This window comes from Geotrypetes seraphini, chromosome 18 (genome assembly GCF_902459505.1).
Source record: "Geotrypetes seraphini chromosome 18, aGeoSer1.1, whole genome shotgun sequence".
NCBI lineage: Eukaryota > Metazoa > Chordata > Amphibia > Gymnophiona > Dermophiidae > Geotrypetes > Geotrypetes seraphini.
In genome coordinates this window covers 7,019,310-7,037,109 of record NC_047101.1, presented here as the reverse complement: position 1 = coordinate 7,037,109, position 17,800 = coordinate 7,019,310, and the positions used below count along the sequence as shown (strand labels likewise).

Sequence of the window (17,800 nt, the reverse complement as noted above, 5' to 3'; positions counted from 1 at the left end):
GCTTATAAAAAAATAAAAAAAAAATAAGAGATTTTCCTCAGAGGCGGACAATAATCTGAGAACAAAGCAACTAAACCATTTAAATTTGTTCATAATCAGCATAAAGACTCGGAGAACACCGAAGAAAACAAATTGGTGGCTATACAACAATCCCTTGTACATACCTGAAAATCTGGGATTGCAAAAAAGAAAAAAAAAAAAAAATAATAATAATCACTACCACTGATCAACAATATATTCCCTCCTCATCCAGGGCTAGAAATACCCATATGAATTTTATTTATTTTAAAATTTTTATTCTGCATAAATCCTATACAGATTACAATTTAAAAAAAACATACAAAATAAACATTTATTTATTTATTCAATTTTCTCTACCGTTCTCCCAGGGGAGCTCAGAACGGTTTACATGCATTTATTCAGGTACTCAAGCACTTTTCCCTGTCTGTCCCAGCAGGCTCACAATGGGGGGATGAAGTGACTTGCCCAGGGTAACAAGGAGCAGCATGGAGTTTGAACCCACAACCACAGGGTATTGAGGCTATGCCTTAACTACGGTGCCACACTCTCCCCTTTATCTATACACATGATGACCAAGACATCACAATCACCCTCCTCTCCATTATCTTTCTACTATCATTACTTCATAAAATGCCCTCACAAATATTTGTGTCTTTAACAATTTTTTTTTTAATGTAACCTTGAAGTACACAAACACAGAGCTCCTGGAAGTCTGTTCCATAATACGGGTGTAGCATACAGACTGCTTTGCTTTGTTTTAAAGGATGTAGGACAGTGTCTCACAAGCTTTGCCAAGCTACAGCAAACTAAACGTGGTGGCCGCAGCTCAAAGCATCTGGAAGTGCGCAGATGTTGATGCGATGACATCACGCACACGTGTGGGAGTAGGGAATGTTACATAAGCAGCGACTGGAGAATGAAAATATCATGGCTGTACAGAAGAGAGAGATACCTGAGCTATGGTGAGTATTTCACTGAGGTTCGAGCCGCTACCTCAGAAGGGAATGCCCTCCTAGGTGTAGCAAGTAGACCATAGATAACTGTGGAAGATGTCACTGTGCACAGACCTCAGGAGGCCGCCTGCTGGAAGAGGATGCAGGCTAGGGAAGGAATGTGGCAATAACCAGGGCGTAATTTGTAGAAAAAAGGGAAGCGGAAATGTGGAGCTCAGCAGAGGGGTGGCAAGGAGTTCTAGGGAAGAGGGCATTAGTGTGTATAGACATTGTGTTCTACTCCAGGTCTCACCCCTCCTGCAGGCTAGCTGGAGGGGAGGGGTTTACAGTAGAGAATGACACGGTGAAAAAATTGGTCCCCGTCACCGCCCCGTCCCCGTCTCACCATCCCCGTCACCGCCCCGTCCCCGTCTCACCAACCCCGTCACCGCCCCGTCCCCGTCTCACCATCCTCTTCACCGCCCCGTCACCGCCACTGCCACCCCATTCACCGCCCCGTCACCGCCACTGCAATCCCATTCACTTTTCTTTATTTACGTATAAAGGAAACATTCTTTAAAACTTTAAAACTTAGTTAATTATTAGTTAATAACTATACAAAAACAAAACACGCAGAGAAAAAATTAATTAATAAAAATTCTCAAAACTGACACATTTTGATCACTAAATTTAAAATAGTTATTTTTCATACAGTTTTTCAATCACTAATCTTCCACCACCCCTGGGGCTAGCAATGCAAAAACAAACACGACATGTACTTTAAATGCTGCCGTGATTAGCATAGTGACCGCGGCTACGGCTGCAAGTCTCCCCTCCCCCCAGCGATCACGGCAGGAGGGCACCCAACCCCTCCTGGTGGACCCCCCCCCCAACGAACCCTCCCACCCCGGAACCCCCTTAGTCTTACTTTTCAAGTTGGACCGGACAGCTCCTCGCTCGTCTGGCCAGTAGGCCTGCCTCCGTCCAAATGAGGCGGGCCCGCCCCGCCCCTCCCCTCCCCTGCCTCCCAATGGCCTCCCCTAAGATCGCCGGCAGGAGGGTACCCAACCCCTCCTGCTGGACCCCCCCCCCAACGAACCCTCCCACCCCGGAACCCCCTTAGTCTTACTTTTCAAGTTGGACCGGACAGCTCCTCGCTCGTCTGGCCAGCAGGCCTGCCTCCGTCCAAATGAGGCGGGCCCGCCCCTACCCTGCCCAACCCACAGGATCCTAGGGCCTGATTGGTCTAGGCACCTAAAGCCACTCCCGCTATAGGAGGGGCCTTAGGTGCTTGGGCCAATCAGGCCCTAGGATCCTGTGGGTTAGGCAGGGGAGGGGAGGGGCGGGCCCGCCTCATTTGGACGGAGGCAGGCCTGCTGGCCAGACGAGCGAGGAGCTGTCCGGTCCAACTTGAAAAGTAAGACTAAGGGGGTTCCGGGGTGGGAGGGTTCATTGGGGGGGGGGGCCAGCAGGAGGGGTTGGGTACCCTCCTGCCGGCGATCTTAGGGGAGGCCATTGGGAGGCAGGGGAGGGGAGGGGAGGGGCGGGCCCGCCTCATTTGGACGGAGGCAGGCCTGCTGGCCAGACGAGCGAGGAGCTGTCCGGTCCAACTTGAAAAGTAAGACTAAGGGGGTTCCGGGGTGGGAGGGTTCGTTGGGGGGGGGGTCCAGCAGGAGGGGTTGGGTACCCTCCTGCCGGCGATCTTAGGGGAGGCCATTGGGAGGACCGGCAGGAGGGGTTGGGTACCCTTCTGCTGCGATTGGCAGGAAGGGTTGAAATGACAAATGAGGAGCACGGTGAAATAGCGGTTCCTAGAAGGGGGTACATTGGCCCGCGGGGACAAACCTGTTCACCGTTTCCGCGGTCGGTGAATGGCCTTGTCCCCGTCACCGCAGCGACTGCTAGTTTTCTTCCCCGTTTTCGGCGGTGACCCGCGGCTTAAATGCGGTGGCCGCGGGTAAACCGTCACCGTGTCATTCTCTAGTTTACAGCAGATCAGCACTGCTGCTCCAAAGTCAGAAAAGCAGTGGCAGGAATGCATAGCAAGCCAATCCCGCTCAGAAATTAAGTCCTGGCAATATCTATTATGTGGTACAGAAAACACAGTAGATCAGATGAGAAGCTCCTTTCAAAAAGAATTAATAAGCTACACTTACAATAGACAGTAGCCCGACATGGCCCTGTTTTACCCCTTCCAGGGGCTGCTTCAGCGGCTATAAAAACCACTAGGCGTGTGAATGAGGTGTGTGATTTTGCCAAGCTTCTGCGTAGCAGGAGAAACAACCTGCATGCAGTCTTTTATAGTGGCTTGGAAAAATCTACCACTTAGGTAACATCTCATTCTCTGCAGAACAAATGCTGTATCCATGATGGTTTCATGTCGATGCAAAAGAGCCAAAAACATTTCATTAACAGCTTTTGTGTTTGCAGAGGGCAGCAGTTTTAACAAAGTGTCTGGGATTTTCAAGCACAGAGTTTATTTCAGGACATAGGATTGTGACATCATCTGTTACTGGTTTTGTTCCTGGGGTAATGTTCAGATTTCATGTGTGGTCCTCTTTCCAGGCATTCCTCAAAATGTTTTGTGTGGCTTGTTTAAAAGAACACCTCAGGTAACCTGGCAGTCCTACTCTCAAACACACTCCCATGCATTAAAACAGGATCACAGACTTATGTTTAAATCTTTTTTACTGAATTATACCATAAAAAAGATAAATTCCATCCCACTTACCGGTACATTCCAACAAGGGCTTTACAAAACAGTCAGCTGTATTCTGCAAAGAGAAAGCTGGAGTGATAGAAGGACAGGCAGCCTGGGGTCTCTATTAGACACCTATCATGCAAGGCTACTGTCATAAAGAGGCCCACCATGTCACAGAGCAGCCAACTTGATAACAAGACGTATTGTAGAGACCCGGGTTCCAGTTCTACCCCCACCACTAAATCTGATCTTGTCCAGACTGTTCCACCCTGACCCCTCCTTTGGCTCTAGAGCAGAGGTTCTCAATCCAGTCAGGATTTCAGGATATTCACATTGGATGTGTATGAAAGATTTGCATACAACAGAATTAGGGCATGCAAATTTCTCTTATGAAAATTCAATGCAGGTATCCTGAAAACCCAACTGCTTAGGTGTGTCCAGTGGCATAACCAGACAGCCAATTTTGGATGGGCCTGAGCCTATTGTGGGCAGGTCTTTCCATCCCTCCCTTCCCACCCACCCCCCAGCCTGTGCAATCTCTCTCCCTCCCTTCTCACTCCCCCCACCCCCTGCCTGTGCAGCCTCTTTCTTCCTCTTCAGGCCACTGGCAATTGGTCCTATTGGCAGCTGACCAAGAAGCCTTCCATCTGACAAAAAACGCAAATGCGTCAAGAGTGAAGGCTTCTGGGTCAGCTGTTGGCAGCATGCAAGATCTGCTGCATGGGATGGGGGTGAGAAGGGAGGGACAGAGAGAAAGAGGCTGCACAGACTGGGGGGGTGGGCTGGTAAGAGCGGCCTGTGGCTGCTGCGTGGATGTGCCTGATCCCAAAGTGGTTGGGCCAGACCAGTCTAGGCCCATCCAGGGCTGAGCCCCTGCTCTAGAGAAACCTTTATCGTCATGCAGAAATGTTAAAACCAAGCGATTTCTCTTAGACCAGGGGTAGGGAACTCCAGTCCTCGAGAGCCGTATTCCAGTCGAGTTTTCAGAATTTCCCCAATGAATATGCATGAGATCTATTTGCAGGCACTGCTTTCAATCCATATTCATTGGGGAAATCCTGGAATACAGCTCTCGAGGCCCGGAGTTCCCTACCCCTGTCTTAGACTGTGCAGCCCATACACAGCACAACTCTGCTCTCTACATTATAACAGAGGAAGAAAAACATCAACACTAACAATGACAATGACGCACCTCATCTTCAACATGCTTGTACACACTAACCCCCCTTTTTACTAAACTGCGATTCTTAGCGCAGGGAGCCGCACTGAATGCTTCGCGATGCTCTTGACGTGATAGAGTTCTCATGAGCTTCGGGAGCAGAACAGAGCATTCAGTGCAGCTTCCTGTGCTAAGAACCGCTATCGTGGTTTAGTAAAAGGGGGGGTTAGTTGCTAAAAGGACAGCAGGCTCTATTCTAAATTATAAACTCATAGGACCCAAGGTAACTGTTCACAAAATTAGTCAATTCTACTTTTATTATTTATGCAATGCCTCAATATGTAAAGCAAGAGGGGACATATTGTACTTGAAGGAGTATTATACAGGGCTATGTTTCAATTTAAAGAACATTGTTCCAGAATTTAGGCACAAAAAAAACTTCTGAACACAGCTTCAGTAGCTGCGCAACACAAAGTGAGAAACTATAAATCGCGCTCGGAAACGGACACCGGAAAAAGAATGGCACATGCTCTTTATGGAATAGCACTTCACGCCATTTCCCGTACCAAACTCTGGACGCCAGGCTTAGCCTGCTGAAAACTAGTATAAATCCCAGCACCCGAGTTGGGCACGGACACCTGATATTCTATCACACTGTGCGTGACTTTTTGAAATGCCCAAAACCCCTTCTGGGATATACACTATGGGATTTAGACGCTCAGTGTTATTCAATAGCATGCACATCCTAATTGCTCCTGTGCTGCTTGATGTCTAAAATATTATATGGATTGACCTCACAATATATGAACAATTTAATTTGCAGGCCATTGATAGGACAATATTATAATGTTCAGAATACTTTCATATTACAATCTCCAAGTTTATTTTTTATTCATTCAATTTTCTTTACTGTTCTCGCAGGGGAGCTCAGAACAGGTACTCAAGCATTTTTCCCTGTTTCTCCTGGTAGGCTCACAATCTATCTAATGTACCTGGGGCAATGGGGAACCAAGAAACCTGCCCAGGGTCACAAGGAGCAGCGCGGGCACTCCCAGAGGATGCTAAGAGGTAGATTGTTTACTATCTCCTTTCCTTATCAGGCCTCCTCTGTATGGTCAATCCTGCCAATTCAAATAGGATCTATAGTAACTTAAAAAGCACTTAAAACTTTTTTGTTTCAGACATTTAATAGTTAATAATGGGATAATGTATTGTTAACTTATGTATATCTTAGTTTAATTGATCTATTTCTTTCTATGCCCATCTATTTGTTGGCAATAGTGGAATATAAAATGATTCAACTGAAACTGTACTAGTAATTGGTTGTTAACTCACACTGGCTTCCAATTCTGGCAAGAATACTATTCAAATTCTACTGTCTACTATTTAAAACCATAAACGGCGACAGCCCAACCTACCTGAACAACCGTCTCATCCAAACTACCTCAACAAGACATAGGAAAACTCACACTCCATTCACACTAGAGGAAAGGAGAGACAGGGGAGATATGATTCAGACGTTCAAATACTTAAAGGGTATTAACGTAGAACAAAATCTTTTCCAGAGAAAGGAAAATGGTAAAACCAGAGGACATAATTTGAGGTTGAGGGGTGGTAGATTCAGGGGCAATGTTAGGAAATTCTACTTTACAGAGAGGGTGGTGGATGCCTGGAATGCGCTCCCGAGAGAGGTGGTGGAGAGTAAAACTGTGAATGAGTTCAAAGAAGCGTGGGATGAACACAGAAGATTTAGAATCAGAAAATAATATTAAAGATTGAACTAGGCCAGTTACTGGGCAGACTTGTACGGTCTGTGTCTGTACATGGCCGTTTGGAGGAGGATGGGCAGGGGAGGGCTTCAATGGCTGGGAGGGTGTAGATGGGCTGGAGTAAGTCTTAACAGAGATTTTGGCAGTTGGAACCCAAGCACAGTACCGGGTAAAGCTTTGGATTCTCGCCCAGAAATAGCTAAGAAGAAAAATAAAAATAAAAATAATAATTTAAATTGAATCAGATTGGGCAGACTGGATGGACCATTCGGGTCTTTATCTGCCGTCATCTACTATGTTACTATGTTACTATGTATTCATACACCTTCCAATCAAAGAAGTCAAACGGAAAAAAACTATACGACGACCTCCTAGCCACACAAGCAGCAAAACTCGACAATCAAATCTCCAATCTACCGATTATGACCCCAGACTACAAAACATTCAGAAAAGAAGTAAAGACGCTACTCTTCAAGAAATTCCTGCAAACGACTCAATACCGCTAGCTCCTTCCCACTTCCCAATACCTTCCCGATTCCCCAAAGCAACCTCATCTACTCTTTATCTCCTCTAGAAATGACCAGATATCTTCTTCATGTAATACCTTTATTGTAATTCTTTTGTAATCTGCCTTGAACCGCAAGGCAATGGCGGAATAGAAATCTCTAATGTAAAGTAATGTAACATCCAACTGTTAGCCAATCAAGTTGCACTTGAATCTTCGAAGCGCGCCCAAATCTAAGCACCATACAGAATCCAGGGAAGGGGGAGGGGGCAAGTGTCCCTCAAAAAAGCAGACAGCAAGCACCAGTGTTCCAATGGTGCATCTTAAATACAAATAAGGATAAAGAACTTCACATGACTACATCAGGTTTATCTTTCTGCAAGGAAAAAATATACACTGGTGTCCTAATTTGACACACTGGTAGAGCACAGGCTCCCTTTCCTTCCAAAGTCTCCGCTGCTTTCACCTTCAAAGCAACATAAATCGGTTAAAAGTGATTCAGTGTGTCTTGTGGTTTCAATTTCCTCAAAAGAGTATTTTTTCTTTAAAACACAAGGCTCCAAATATGTAAATGCTGAAACCATTCTGAAGCGTTGCCATCTTGCACATGTAGCTACAGCCGTGGCACGCAAAGCCACAGAAAGCTGAAGAATTCTAGAGCTGGCAATGCGAGTTATTGCAACGTCTGTCCAATGAGACGCCGGGCTTCAGGGCTTTGCCTACAAAATCCCAAGTAGGAAGGAAGTTGGATTTTGTACGAAAGAAGAAAATGAAAAGGAGAATAGATCAAGTATGTGAATTAGCAACCTAAGGGAGTCTCAGTTTTGTCTTCAGTCCTACCAGCTGAGCTATTGATTGCTTAGTAAATGCAAAAATCGATTGTTTACTCTTTCAAAGAGTACAAAGACTAAGATATGTTATGAAGTTATACAGTATTTTGTATATGTAAATGTATGTTTGTATACCACTTAATACTTATGTCAAAAGCAGTAAATCAAAAAAACATCAATCCAATCCAATCCGTAAATACATTTACAATGAATAGGAGAAAATATGTCTTTCACTCAACACACAATTAAGCTCTGATCTCACTGCCAGAGGATGTGGTAAGAGCAATTAGTGTACCTGTGTTTAAAAAGTCTTAAGACAAATTCCTGGAGGAAAAGAGTAAAAACCATAATGAAGGGTATGCCTTATCCCTGGGGTCAAGTGGCATGGAATCATATCACTTTCTGTGTATTTGTGACCTGTATTGGTCACTGTTAAAAGAGGATACTGGGCTTAGATCAGTGGTCTCAAACTCGTGGCCCGCCAGGTACTATTTTGAGGCCCTTGGTATGTTACCATTGTACTGGAATGTTGCCCACCTCACTGCTGTAACCTCATGCAAGCACTTTCCTGCATCTGTATGTGATTGTGAGGTGGAGTGGAGAGGACAATCGCGTACAGACGCAGGAAAGCACTTGCGTGAGGTTTACAGCAGTGAGGCGGGCAACGTTGCGGAACGTAAGGTAACCATTGGAGGCAGTGCAGCTTGTGCATGTGTACATAATCTCGTGAACTCATGAAATTCGGTACCTCTCCTGGCAGTGACTGCTTGATGTAAGATGGCGGTTGTGTCTGGTGCTGGAAGTGAGAACTGAAGGCAGTTGCGGACGTGACCACCGGACACTTAAAGCACAAGTTTCCAGGCACAAGTCGGATAATGATTCTCCCCTCTACAAAAAAGCTTAGAGGACTACACCAAAATCTTGTCTCTTGCAGTTGATACTTTAGATTAGAATCTAAATCACAATTTTGCATGAGGTAAAACTATAGTTTTTAAATCTTTCCTTAATTGCTTCTGATAATTTCAGCTATACTGTACACAGCTGAAAGCAGTGCAACATGCAGAAAGTGAAAAACTATCCAAACTTAACTTTCTGCATATTGCACTGCTTTCGGCTGTGTATAGCTGAAATTATCAGAAGCAATTAAGGAAAGATTTATAAACTATAACAAGTTTTACCTCATGCAAAGTTGTCATTTCTTTAATAAGACATTAACTATTTTTTTCTGCGGCCCTACACGTACCTACAAATCCAAAATGTGGCCCTGCAAAGGGTTTGAGTTTGAGACCGCTGGCTTAGATGGACATTTGGTCTGAAATTCTTATGTTTTGCTCACTCTTCAGTAGTATCTTATAATCAAAAACAACATGAACCTAATCAGGCATCAGCCATTTTCAATAGCAGGCCATGTAGAACTGTGGTGGACGTTTACCATTCCTCTTCTGCCCCACCCCCACATCTCACCAGTCAAGCTGACGTTAACATGTTTCCAGAGAGATGATTATAAGCAGCTTCTAAGCACTTTTGACATGATTTTGAAACACATTAAAGACAATTATGGATGCTGGTTCTATCTGAAATTTCAAACAAGGTCTGGAAGTGAAGAGAGGGAAAAAATGTCTGCTTAGAGATGAATGAGATCTGAGGAAAGCCTTATTTTCAATGCTAGCAGTGGTTAATGTGATCTTTTGTGGTTCTAGTGAATTATACTTTGAGATTTTTTTAATGTTTAAATGTAGTAATACATTTTAGAGTGCACAAGGATGCTTGACTTGATTTAAATGTCTGAGTTGTGAAGCAAATATCCTATTAAAGTTAGCATGGACAAATGTTTCCTATGGACACAGTTAAAACTCTACATTTGATAAGGCAGGTCTACAATTACATTTACACAATGCACTTAATTCCGTTCCAATCCATGTTCCCATTATTGGCATCAGAATAAAATCATATTAGGAAGATCAAATGTCTTCTTTTGATATGTTTATGAATTCTTCAACTATCATACAGATTTTTTTTTAGCCTAAGTATGAACTTTCCCGTTTGCCGCTTCATACGTTGCCACACAAGCTCCTCTAATGGACATCTCAGTATATTTTCCCATTGGTATTAGTCATTATGACTAATTTAAACCAAATTAATACATTTAAAATTTTCATTAAAATTTACAAAAATTGCTTGCACACACAATTTTTTTGACGCTCATACTTAGACACAGAAGAACAGGCACCGATATGTACTTTCACTTTCAGTTTTGTTCAGACCCCCCCCCCCCCCCCCCGAGTCTGTTATCTCCTGCCTACCTAGCAATGCTTCCTTCTGGTTGCAAAAAGAACAAAAGCGGGCATGAAATCCTCTGCAAACCTTGTACACTGCCCTGGACCTGACAAAATGATTCTCACAATAACTGTGTGTCACTGTCAAATGCTCCTGTTAGTGTTTACCCCTCTGATTTACTACAGAAAACTCAATGGCCTCACATGTACTAAGTCCCCAGTATGGTTAGGTCTGTAGCAGCTCTATGCATCGCTCTTCAGTGGGCATTAGAAAATGGCATTTATTTTTGTGCAAAAACAAAAGCTGTAGAATTCTGCGTTAAGGATTCTGGCTTTGTGTAAGTTTTTAAGGGAAATGGTCTCTATGAATTATTAAAATTCTTACATCACAAGCACATGAGGTCTGGGTGCAGACTGAGTCACATGTGTGTGATATGTTTGAATTCATGCATTGCAACAATTTTACCACTTATTTTGTAATCCACCATGGACTACAGAGGAAAGGTGGACATAAACAAATAATGCCGGGCATGCGCAGTGAAAGACTAAATAATACTTATCATAGTGTAAGGCAGGATGTGAATCATTTCAACTAGGATCTTTCATCTGGAAAGGAGTTGATGCTCTTTTATGGAATGCCCCGAAAAAGGTGCGACACTGCCATGCTGCTCAGCTGGGGGAGGAGAGGAAGCCGTTTATGGCCAGAGCTAATACATGAATAGAACACCTCGTACACTAGGTCGATAAAGCCAAACAAATCAGAGACACGGGGCCAAGCACCAGGGCTCCAGCTTCAGTCAGTCATTTGATCCTTCTGCATGCTCTGAAGCTACCAGGACACAAATCACAAAATGTACAATTCTTAAGATATAGAAAAGAGCGGCAGCAGAGAATATCTTACAGTGCTGAAAAATAAAACCATTTCAAACTTGTACTGGCAATATATAGAAAAAAGAAATAAGGCAATACCTTTTTTTAAATTAAAGGTATCCCCTTATTTCTACTTACAGTGGAACCTCGGTTTGCGAGTAACCCGGTTTGCGAGTGTTTTGCAAGATGAGCACATTAAAGGCATCCCCCCCGAAGCAGCACTGTGGGGTTGTTCTTCATGATGGACGGAGGAGACGGCACTGCAGCACCCGGCCCCGACAGGTACATACCCCGGGTTCTGGAACCAATCGTTGCTGTTGCCACTATTGTCTATGGGGAACTTTGCTTTGATAAATGAGCATTTTGGATTACAAGCATGCTCCTGGAACGGATTATGCTCGTAATCCAAGGTACCACTGTATTACCTTTAAAAGTGGACTAACGGCTGGCACATCGTATTACTCAAACCTTGTATTACATTTTCACAAAAAGCATACAGTAATTCTGAGAAGTAAACTCTCACTGGAGGATTTTGAGGGGTAAATTATATGCCTACCTGAGCAAAAGCTACACTTATTTATTTATTTAGGTTTACATCCTGTCCTCAGAGAGATCAGAACACGTTACAGGTTAACATTCATAGTGTTACAGTATCACATTCCATAGGGTTACAATTTACACTCATAGGGTTACAATAGTACACAGGGTTCCCTTTCGGCAGTGCATAGTGTCATGGCTTTAGAATCGGGGTGCGCAATGCGTAGAATCTATCTGATAGTACAATCTAACACAAATGTTCCATAGGCCTCGGTTTGGAAAACACGACAGACATGACTGAAACAATTAGCTACCGTGACGTACAATCTAGCAGGAGGGAGGTTTTTATAGCTTTCCTGAAGTTTCGAAGGCCCTGAAGGGATTTGATGCGAGGTGGTAGATTATTCCAAAGGTTTGGTAGAAAATGGGAGTAAGATCTTTTTCGGGCAGTTTGAAGCATAGAAGTTTGTGTGAGAAGTAGCTGGGCACCATGGAGCGAAAGGATTTATATGCTAGCACTCTACAGTTGTACAACACTTTTATTACAGTCTTATTAGAACAAAACAAAAAGCAACAAACCAACCAACAACCACCACCTTCAACCAACTGCAAACACTTGCCACACTAAGGGCTTTTTGTAGTAGAAAGGCATAAGTGTCCTGTAAACTTTCTCAAGCAAACATAATGTGCGCGGCTCAAGACACCCGGAAGTGTGCGGACGTCGCCATGATGGCATCATGTGCATGCGTGACATTACGTCAACATTCGCACATGGGTCCTGCAACGCTAGTGGGGTGGGGGGGAAACCAGCAAGGAAGCTGATTGCCTCTCCTCTTCCCCAGTGCGTCCCGGCACACCTGAAATCTCAGGAGGCACACAGTTTGCGATACAGTGGCATAAGATGTGACAATGCATAACAAATAAAATGCATTAGGAACAAAAAAAACAAAACCATAAAAGCCCACCACCCATTGTTTCTACATAGGGTTTCCACTGAGAACACCTGTCACTAAAGGAGAGTTTAATTCCCTGCGGATTTCTATTAGATTTATTGCCCAACAGGATTAAGGAAAATTTGATATTAATTGCAAGCAGCTTATAAACAAAATTTAGATGTTACAATATCATAGTGGTTCCCAACATAAAAATGTTACTATAAAGTTGTCAAAAGGGATTTAGAAGCAAAAGATGAACAGATAGCAGGAAACCTGTTCCTTTCCTGTGTAACTCGGGCAGAGTTTCTATTGCTGTCTTTTTATCTTGATGATTTAAGACCTTGATATATTTTCCAAATGCGTGTCAAGGTCAGCTAAAACAACCACTGCAGGGTTGAAACATATCCATTACAAAATAAAAACAACTTGTTACAGAAAGGTAAAAAAAAAAAAGCAACTTGTTACACTGTAACTAACAGTTATCACTGCCATTTAAACACAGGTGATGTTAGCCCGATAGCCAAGAAGTAGACAAAAAAAAAGCCTTGTATTAGTCTAAATACTAAAAAAAAAAAAACCCAAAACTATAAAAGGTGACCTCAAATATGGTTTCTACTATGCATTAAATAAAATTACATGTTGCATTTCCCCTCCCAACCTCTAGGCAAAATAAAACTATTTTGAATACATACGGCACCCTTATTAAGGTGCTTAGCTCATACCGAGGGCAGATAAGACTTTTGACCCTATAGGTCAGCCTGTAATTAGGAGCAAGACAAAACGAATTCAACAGGGTCTACCCAAAATTCCTGGAAACAACAAAACTGGGAGAAATAAAATTGTATAAATATGTATATTAGGGTAGTAGAGCATTCATTGAGAGGGGGGTCAGGCAGGGCAGGGTAGGGAAGACTCGACTCTGCTCCCCTCCCCCACCAGATTGCTGGGGGGGATACAGAAAGCTGCACATAATACACCAAAATCCTGCCAAAAGTTCCTCTCACGGCTTTCACAATCCCACACTGGGGTAGTTTGGGCGAGGGTCCTTGAAATCCCCTTATCTTCCCTTCCCACTGTTCAGCCCCTGCCAGAAGCATAAGAAACATACATTTCACATAAAGCCCATTCCCCATCCAAATCCCAAAGACCGTCATAGCGGCCAGGCATTTTATTAGTAGCCACCAAACTAGCAGACGGAGAGCCACAGCGAGGAGGAAAGACATTTGAAGCAAGTGCAAGATGTAGAATAACTAAGAAGGTGTGGCAACGTCTGGCAAGCCAAAGATCACCGCCTCACCTTCAGAAGTGCCATCGGCTTTGCTGCCAGCAAGTGCATTCCTTACCTTGAGTAGCCATTGGAGAAAGCAGACCTGCCAGCAAAGTTCAATGTCCCCAAGGAAGTTCCACCGCCGCTGTCCTCGGAGCTGTGGCAGGCACTCCAAGCTTTTGCAATAGCAGGAAGAGACGGAATGAGATTAAAAATGGGTTTCTGATCCTGCTGCTTCGAGGGTGAAGGAGCATTCAATCCATAGTGGTAAACCTGTCCTCCCGAGGTACTCACACCATGAACAGAAATGGCCGACGTTTTATGTGCCGCACAGTAAGAAAGGCCTGTTTTTTCTTGTTTTATCACCCCTGGGGTAGAGAGTTCAATATAGTCCTCTTTTTCGACTTTAACTTGAGGAATCAGCAGGCTGCTTGTGGGCACGAGACCCCCAAGCTCTCCAAATCTGGGCTTGCAGTCATCACCCAAGTTACCATCTAGGGACAAAGACTCATGTGGCATGGGTGAGAGCAATCCACCACTCCCCTCTTCCTCAAACAGCGGGCATCGCCAGGGGCTCCCATTCATCTCTTTGCTGCTGGGGGAGTCTGGTGGCAAAGGCAAACCCAAGTCCTTCAGAATATCAAAGCTGCTATCCTCCTCGGAGAACATTTTCAGGTTGTCGGCAGCGAGATCGCTGCCTGCCCGATCTTGCCATGAGGTACCCGGCTGCAGGGAGTCGCATTTCGCCAGGGCTGGGAAGTCCTGGCTTTCAGGCATGGGACTCCTCCTTGCCAGCTCTCCAGACACGGCAGACTTGACTTGTAGGTTGGCAGCTTGTAGGCTGGCAATGCTCTCTTCTAGAAGTCTGAATTCATTTTCTCTAGAAGGGGCGTCAATTTGGCCCTGCTGTGGGAAGCCAAGCTCATTTCCCATTACTTTTGTATCAGGATCCCCCATATAAAGTCCCATGGACAGGGAAACCGCCTTGGAAAGGTCCGCCTGAGGCACATTACTTAATCCATTGGAAAAATCCACAAAGGCATGTCGCTGTTTGGAATTAGACTGAGAAGCAGGTAGAGGCACTGGAGTAGAAACACCGACAGTAGCTCCACCCCTGAGAATAGATCCAGTACTGCGAGCTAAATAGAAATCGATCACATTCCCTGCCTTCTCGCCATAGTGCATGCTTTTTGCTGATTGCGGTCCACAGGGAGGATTCAAAGTTTCTTTGGGGTCCATTGGATAATGATGGCTAAAAATAAACAGAAGCAAAGTTAAGGCCCTTAGATTGTCACCACGATGCACCTATCACAATTAACTTTTTAAAAACTCTTAAACATGTTTCCCCTCCCCAAAAAAAAGTATGATCGTCCCTTCAAAGAATTAGTGCAAATTAACACGTTTTTCTGGTTTTAACTAATCAACCATGTATAAAGGAAAACTGAGAGAGTTTAGTTACAGTAGTTACCTTCCATTAACTAAATGTTTTCATGGTTGCAAGTTCCCCGAAATTAGTTCTGGTAACTCTTTTCAACCCTCCCTCTCTGCTGGCTTTTTACCTTCCACTGAAGGCAACTTTAAGCGCCTCCACTGAAACTGGAATTCCTACCATTAGTCATACTATTGCTACTCACCCACTGCCATAATCTTTGACCAAAATAAATATCTGGGAAAATTTTAAAGAGACTGACTAGCCATCTTTAAAAATGTCCACACTCATATATACATTTCACAGGGATAAATGAATCTGGTTTGCATTTAAGTGAAACCGAAATGCGCAAGCTTTAAACACTCCTAACTTTTTGTGCCTTCCTGTTTCATAAAGTGAAGGAATTGAGGTTAAACCCATCGTCTTTCTTTGTGGTTATGAGTCAGAACTTTCAACACCAGAAACTTCCCCCCCCCCCCAAAACAACACCCCAGTAAAATCCTTTGTAGACGTTTCTCTAACATGATATCCAGACGTGTCAACATTGTCTGCCTTAGCCAGAGTATTAGAGAGAAGCCCCGACAACTGCCAGAATGTGTTTTAGATCAGCTGCAATACTTCCAATATATTTCTCAGATCTTAGGAGCAACAAACAATCCGCCTGCATGCACTGAACTTTGCCATGACTTAAGAAGCCCCAAAAAGAGAACAAAATGCAAGCGTTAGTAGTAGAAAAGATGGTTTCATTGGCGTGGCACTGGTGAAATCCGGACTCAGCAGAGAGCTCGCTAAACAAAGTCAAACGATGAACTTCGTAACACCAAATGCTGTGAACAGAAATGGGCGAAGGTGGACGCGTTGCAAGCGAGTTGACGTCAATACCTGCAACAACACACTGGAACGTTGCACCCGAAAAACTTGACAGCAGGCTGCGGCTCGGAAACTGACACACAGATGGGGAGGGGGGGGAGAGAGAAAAACCAAAAACAACAACAACAACAAAAACCCAACACACGAACACGTTCCAAAGCAAGAAAGGAGGCAGCGCTGCAAAGTTGCAAGGCAGCAAATGAAAGAAATCAAAGGCTCCCGGGCTGCGAGAAAGTTTGCAGCTCAGTCCCGAAAAGAGGCAAAAAGCAGCATCGGATGCCCGGGATGGCTGCGTCGATTGGAACAACCAAAAATGTCGAGACCTGTTGATCTGGCTGGCACGCCCACTTCTGAAGTGGGGAAGCCTTTGCTTTGGGCAGAGGTGGCATTGGAGCCACCTTGCCCCCCCCCCCCAAGTAGAAAAATCCTGCACTTCCCCCCCCCCCAAGATGAAAAGAAATGATCTCTTTTTGTTTTTAAGGGAGGCGACACTGCTCGGGTTCAATTGTCCCCTGTTGAGTACCAAAAAAAAAAAAAAAAATAGCTCTCTCTATTCAGTTGCTTCAAAATGGCAAATGACAGGAAAAAGACTCTGGATACGTCAATTTCCCCTCCGTCAATATGGGCCGATCTTGCCAGCGATGTCGAGATCGAGCCCAACTTGGCGAGTGAAGGAAGTGAACGGCAGATCTTACCCCGCTTTGCTCGGGGGGGCCCGAGAGAACAGCCCCCTCTCCCCTTCTCCTGAAAGAGCCCGGGGCGAGGGCCTCCGCATGCCTCGGCGCCCGGGATCGCTCTCTCCTCCAGGAGCTCTGGCAGGCGGCGCGGACGAGAGAGCACTGGGCAAACGGGGAGGGGAGCGAGGCGGCTCGAGCCTATAAGGAGGGGGAGGGGAGGGGCGGAGAAGGCTGCAGCCTGTCGGCTACGGGCTGCAACTGCAGCTCAGGGCGATCGGCCCCCCCTGGGGCAAAGCCAGCACCCCCTTGGGCGACCCCCCCTCCCCCCGTTCAGTTGGGAGCTGTTGGCATGCATTGGTTTGTTTACGACATTCCTAAAGGGTGACCGAAATCAACTCGCTTATGGGACGTCTGAGGATGCAAATCCGGCGTCTGCTTTTCTGGCTTATTTACGTCTCCTTTTGCAAGGCTCGTGCACAGCGTAGAGAACGTTGCCTGGGCGCGAGAAGCCAGTAAGTGTGGGGGGGGGGGGGGGGAGGGGCTGACTGTTTTTATTTCAGACATTTGGCCATGTGGAGCCAACGTGACAGCAGCTCCCGGGACAAGAGGAGAGGGAACCGACTAGAGCCACCCAGGCGTTAGACACAAACGGGACCGCGCGCGCTCCCCCCCCCCCCGGTCCTACCTTCACACTTGTCCCCGAGGCCGCCCGCCACCGGCCCCGCAGCTTCCCTGCTCCGGCGCCCCGCCCCCTCTGACGCCGCTTCTCGCTCTGGCCCGCGTCCCGCCCTTCCCCTCCCTCTCAGGCGACTTCCTGTTTCCGGCAGGGCGAGAGAGAGAGAGAGAGAGGGAAGCTGCGTCAGGGGGCGGAGGCGGGGCCGCTCGCGTGCCACCCCCCTTCAAAGACGGACGTTTTTGAAGGTAGGCACTGGGACGGGGGTTTCCCTCGCTGATACGTTGTCGGCCGAGAGCCGCCCGGATCGTGGAGGAAGGCGCGCGTGCCGTCCACGTGGCCACTTTTT

The 17,800-nt window shown here is 45.5% G+C and overlaps 1 protein-coding gene across 4 annotated transcripts in view; it reads right to left on the bottom strand.

The window, feature by feature from the left end:
• The window catches only part of NR3C1 (nuclear receptor subfamily 3 group C member 1), a 146,462-nt gene extending 128,908 nt beyond the window's left edge, over window positions 1-17,554 (bottom strand). For 2 of the 4 annotated variants that reach the window (XM_033926943.1, XM_033926946.1), the window contains exons 1-2: window positions 16,797-17,078; window positions 13,879-15,054 (exon numbers count right to left, since the gene is read on the bottom strand). In XM_033926943.1, the coding sequence (XP_033782834.1) occupies window positions 13,879-15,054; window positions 16,797-16,876 (1,256 nt within the window). In that variant the 5' untranslated portion in view covers window positions 16,877-17,078. Of the gene's footprint in view, window positions 1-13,878; window positions 15,055-16,113; window positions 16,262-16,796; window positions 17,079-17,463 lie in introns of those variants that run through there. The other 2 variants (XM_033926944.1, XM_033926945.1) reach the window with 2 other exon arrangements.
• Between the last annotated feature and the right edge of the window lie 246 nt (window positions 17,555-17,800).